The sequence below is a fragment of the Quercus suber genome, unplaced genomic scaffold (assembly GCF_002906115.3).
Source record: "Quercus suber isolate HL8 unplaced genomic scaffold, Cork oak 2.0 scaffold_345, whole genome shotgun sequence".
Classification (NCBI taxonomy): domain Eukaryota; kingdom Viridiplantae; phylum Streptophyta; class Magnoliopsida; order Fagales; family Fagaceae; genus Quercus; species Quercus suber.
The window spans coordinates 372,911-378,392 of record NW_027069797.1 but is presented as its reverse complement, the minus strand read 5'-3'; the positions used below and the strand labels follow the sequence as shown (position 1 = coordinate 378,392).

The 5,482-nt window shown below is 33.3% G+C and overlaps 1 protein-coding gene across 2 annotated transcripts; it reads left to right on the top strand.

Moving 5' to 3' along the window:
• Positions 1–646: 646 nt before the first annotated feature.
• Positions 647–4,449, top strand: LOC111994499 (DNA-directed RNA polymerase V subunit 7). 2 transcript variants are annotated; one of them, XM_024026389.2, is made up of 3 exons: positions 647–810; positions 2,757–3,304; positions 4,173–4,287. In XM_024026389.2, the coding sequence occupies exons 2-3, from the start codon at positions 2,773–2,775 to the stop codon at positions 4,205–4,207; spliced, it is 567 nt and encodes a 188-aa protein (XP_023882157.2). In that variant the 5' UTR covers positions 647–810; positions 2,757–2,772; the 3' UTR covers positions 4,208–4,287. The 2 variants fall into 2 exon arrangements, with proteins under 2 accessions (XP_023882157.2, XP_065615960.1); XM_065759888.1 differs by having other exon boundaries at positions 691–810; positions 4,204–4,449.
• Positions 4,450–5,482: the final 1,033 nt, after the last annotated feature.

Genomic DNA, 5,482 nt, shown 5'->3' with positions numbered 1-5,482 from the left:
ATGTAGGTGCTTTTGAGAAAACTCTGAAGTCATATACATACATTTCTTTCATGGTTAATTAACATCCTATACTTTGATTCATAATAATATTTGGCCAAATAGTTAGACAAAAAAATTATGTGTGCTACCTTAAAACAAAACAATATAAACATAATCATCAACATAAACATTAATATAAACAAATATATAAATCAAATAATGAGATTTTTAGTTTTACATTTATCGTTGTTTAGTTTTAAGCATATGTAATGCAAATAAAATAAGTTTATTGTTGAATTGGTAACAAATTTAAGCATTAACTTAATTCAAATTATTAGAAGCAAACGATATAAGTTGAAACTCTTAAAAAAAAAAAAAAAAAAAAAGTAACATATACATACTATTATTGACAAATTAATAATAAATAATAAATACCAATTCCACTGCCATAGTACCATGTATTGTTGAAAGAGTCAATTCTATGACAGGCTAAATCAGTGTACAAAAGTTATTCAGCAAAAAAAAAATCAGTGTACAAAAGTTGCTATTAGGCTCATTAAATTTGTCCTCAATAATGGGGCTTTTTTTTTTTTTTTTTTTTTAAAAAAAATTTAACACTTGTTCAGTCCCAATAAATAACAAAATCAAAAGATAAAAACAAAAGCAAAAGACCCATTTTGCTCTTCGGCCCAAAAAAAAAAAAAAAAACAATACCCCTCAAAGAAGTCGAAGAACAAAGAGCTCTCCTCAACTTCTCTCCATTTCCAATTTCTCCAACTCATACGCACAGAACACTCTCACCTCTGCACCTTTTTCCTCCGTACCCACAAGGTAATTTTCTCTTTTCATTTATATATTTTTCAAAGCAAGACTACTTAGAGGTTTTTATTTTTTATTTTTTTATGTTCGTGATTTGTGAATTTCTCTATTGGGTATTTCAACCTTGAACTAGAACATTAATTACATTGTTGTTTCGATTATTCCCTGTAATCTTATGCAAATTCGTTCCTTTTTTATGTGAAATTGTTTTATGTCATATGCATTTGCATGGGTAAGCATTCATTCACGAAGAAAGGCCATAATGCCATTGTTAAAATTTGCTATGAGTTTGAGGCTTTTGGGGAAGTTGAAGTATTTTAATTTAGGTTCGGTTGTGAATAAATTCTGCACTTTTAAATGTTTAGAGAAAATGGGTCTTCAAAATCGAGCTCAACGCAAAAGTTACATGATTGTATCAAAACATTTTAGTTTTTTTCTTAATGGGTTGAGACTGAAATTTTCCTTTGCTGGAAGGTGTTTTTTTTTTTTTTTTTTTTTTTTGGGGTAGAAAAAGTTCAGTATTTTTCTGGGTTTTATGGGTATTTAAAAGAAATGAAAGTTTTGTTTGAGATATTCTAACGGGAGTGATGAGTAGTGCTTAGGGCTGTAAATAAACTGAGTTTTTTATGGTGAACTTGGGCTTAGCTTGGGAAAAAGCTTCTTTATGTTTGCTTATTTACCAAATGAGTCAAACTCAAGCTCAGGTTTAGGCTCGACTGTTAAAAGAGTCAAGCTCCAACATTATAATGTGTTTGTGAACAAACTCATCGGTGTAAGGCTTGATTCGTGCATACATAATATTATGTTTTACATGCATAAATTAAATGTATAGAAATATACTTCTATAGACCTGAGATTTGATTGTGTATGTTTGTAAAATATTCATAAGATATTTATATATTTGATAACGTAAGCTCCAACATTATGTTAATTTGTTAAGCATTTCAAAATTAATTCAAATAAAAGCTATATGCTGCCACCATACCACCTACACCACCTGGTTGGCTCTTCTACTGCATTGCAGAGTTATATCATAACTATTATCCTATGAGGCCATGACCCTTTTCATAGGATGGAAATCACTTCTCATGGAGAAGAATTCACTAGTTAGAATCTCACATCCACCCTCCCATTGGGGCCAAAATTCATGAGAAAAACATCACCATTGTCATAGTAAATCACTGGCATCACCCGCATGGCAGTGCCACTCTGTGACAACACCACACTACAATACACACACACACACACACACACACACACACACATATATATTTTTGATGGGAAATCTTGATTCATTCAACTGATATTGAAGTACAACAAGATTTAAATACAATACCAGAAAACTAGGTATAGTCACTTTGGAGAAGGTGTTGCACAAAAGGAGGGGCAACGCCTTTCCAAACCTGAGAAATACCTTTACATTTAGCAAACTTAGCTAGTTCATGTGCTACCCTGTTGTATTCCCCTTTCAGATGACTAACCTTCCAACTGCTGAATGACTCGAGGAGGCTCCTGATCCACACTACAATTATGACCATAGATGTTATTACTTACCAATTCTGTTGTACCACTTTTTAACATCATCACTAATACCATGTTGCCCTGTTTAAACTGTTGTAAAATACTACTGTTTGTGGTTCTGTTTATACAAAGCTGTAATTGATAACATGGTATATGATTTTTTAAAATGGTTTATAACATGTTTTATGATACATGAGATTCACAAATACTTGCAGAATTTTGTTTTTAATCTTGTTTGTTTGCTTCAAATCTTGATGTGTACAATAAAATCTTCAGAATTTTGAATACATTGTTTTCTTTCAGTTGAGTGTATTGGTAATCCTCTCAACCATTAATTTCATTTACATAACTGACTTCTCAGAATATGAGGACACCATTAAATTTATATTGATTTAGCATACTCATAGCTACTGTATTATTCTTTTGATTTATGACAGGCGTAAGGAAAACAAAATGTATCTGAAAGTACAGTTGCCTTGGAATGTTATAATCCCTGCTGAAAACCTGGATGCAAAAGGATTGATGCTCCAACGGTCAATTATTGTACGCCTGATGGAGAACTTTGCTACCAGAAAGGCCACCAAGGACCTTGGATATTTTCTTGCTGTGACTACTCTGGAGAGCATAGGAGAGGGTAGAGTCAGACAGCACACTGGAGATGTACTGTTTCCAGTTGTTTTTAGCTGCATCACCTTCAAGCTGTTCAGAGGAGAGATTTTAGAGGGTGTTGTCCACAAGGTGCTGAAGCACGGGGTCTTCTTGAGATGTGGGCCTGTAGAAAACATTTATCTCTCATATCTGAAAATGCCAGATTACCGGTATGTGCCTGGGGAGAATCCAGTCTTCTTAAGTGACAAGCTGTCGAAGATTGAAAAAGAAGTTGTGATCCGTTTCATTGTGATTGGAACGAAGTGGCTGGAGGTAGAGAGAGAATTTCAAGCATTGGTCAGTTTGGAGGGCGATTATCTTGGGCCAATTTCTCAGTGTTAGTGATACTCCCTTTGCATGTGTTTGGTTATAACCAAGTATCTGGCATGTTAATATATGGTTCCATTAGTGGCTGTGCAAATGTGTTGTTATTTAGTTAGCAGGGACCTTTCTTTGTTAGTGATTGTCTTTTGGCCACAGAAGTGCCAGTTTTCACATTGTTTCTTTGATGCAAACCAAGGCTAACTTCTTGTTAAGCCTTGAAAGGTCTGTGCTGTGTTTTGTTTGAACCAATAACACCATTTTCCCATCAAGGACCTGCTACTTGCAGTTGCAGAGATGGAAAGGTCTGTGCTGTGTTTTGTCAGCAACCCTTCGGTATATGTCCAACCGTGGGAGTTAGCTGCTATCTATGTCTTCAAGTGTAAGGTCACAGGCTTAGGCCATATGATAATAAACCTTTAGCTTTAGCGCCAAAAATACCAGTATGAACTATGAACTATAAAAGGTTAAACTTCAAACTTCTTGGTACCACATGTCCTTTTTTTTTTTTTTTTTATTATTATTATTATTTTTTTTTATTTATAATAAGTCACGATTTCATTAAATAAAAAGAAAACAAACATCCCTCCTCATCTCCTCTAAAACAACAGGAGAATAAGAATGCCTATTACAACAAAACAAAAGGCTTATTAGCAGCAGAAAATTCAGACAGTACAGCATGGCCATATACATTAGGAGAAACAATCATTGCATGAAAACCTTCTTCTTTTTATAGGTAAGAAAATTTTTATTATTATTATTAAAAAAAAAATACTACTCCCATAACAGGGGCATGAAACGTAATATTTACACGGGATCGTATCAAATCTGAAGTTTTATGTTGGTCTTCGTTTTCAAATTGAAAAATTTTATTCAATATGAAGGTTACAAGACAAGTGGAATATTATTTCTCAGCTAAATTATACAAGGAGGCTGAGAAATTAAATTTTGATGCTGCCATAAGAGAGAATAAAACATCAGTTGCACTGGTGGGCAGAGACAATCATGGCAGAGTTGTTTTGACTTGAACTGACATTTTGGACCTGAGAAGCCCCTTGTGGGGTGAAGCTAAAGTGGCCTACGTAGCGGTAAATCAAGTTGTCTCTGGCAGAGTTGTTTTGACTTGGATTGACATTTTGGACCTGAGAAGCCCCTTGTGGGGTGAGGAACAATCATAACTATTAATTGGACACACAAAAAGTCTTTTTTTTTTTTTCTTTTTTTCTTTTTTTTTTTTTTAATTTTATGAACACAAAAAGTCAAATTAAATATATGATTGTATGACGTTTTGATAAAGAAGTGAAGAGCTTGCAAATGTGAAGTTGATTAATCAAAATGACTTGCTTTATCAGCAAATAGTGCATTTTCTCAATCATTATAACATTCTGAATCAGGGGGAATGTGCAGAATAATCATGGGTAAGAGGAGTATTTGGTTAGTTAGACAAATCGTGAAACTATAAAGGAAACTAGGCATCTCGAGTTTTAAAAAATCGAGATCCATTTACATAAATCTCGAGTTTTAAAAACTCGAGTTCCATGCAAAAAAAATTTTAGTTTTATCGCCCCTATAGTGGCGTTTTTAAGTCTTATAGTGACGTTTTAAAGCCCTATAGCGGCGTTTTCCTGCAAATTTTTTTCATAAGTGTTCAATACCAGGTTCAGTGAGCCCTATAGTGGCGTTTTTATGCCCTATACTGACGTTTTAAAGCCCTATAGTGGCGTTTTTCTGTTAAATTTTTTTATAACTCCATTTTTAAGCCCTATGGTGACGTTTTTAAGCCCTATAGCGGCATTTTTGGAACTTGAGTTTTTAAAACTCGATTTTCACTTGGATTTTTTTTACAAATCAACCCTCAAAAACTTGATTTTTATCTTGGAACTCGAGTTTTAGACACTCGAGATGCTAGTTTTCAAAATTATTTTGCAACGTGACAACTAACTAAATTTTTTAATATTTATTGTTATTTAGAAAAAAAATTCTTCTGAATCATTTAAGTGTTGAGTTCCTTAACTGGTTAGAAGGGTGTTTTAGGAATTCAATAGAAACCGCTTATAAACTATAAATAAAAAATCCATCGGTGGCAAGGAATATACCACATATACTAAAAACTTCATTCACCGAAAAAAAAAATTACACTAAAAAGAAGATCATCAAGCACCCAAATTTGATATAACAATAAAATTGCCCCCAA

Excerpts from the sequence above, each read along its gene's own strand:
- LOC111994499 (XM_065759888.1), top strand. The coding sequence starts at position 2,773 with ATGTATCTGAAAGTACAGTTGCCTTGGAATGTTATAATCCCTGCTGAA. Across the intron at positions 3,305-4,203 it reads TCTTGGGCCAATTTCTCAGT|CTAAATTATACAAGGAGGCT; the intron begins GTTAGTGATACT and ends ATTATTTCTCAG.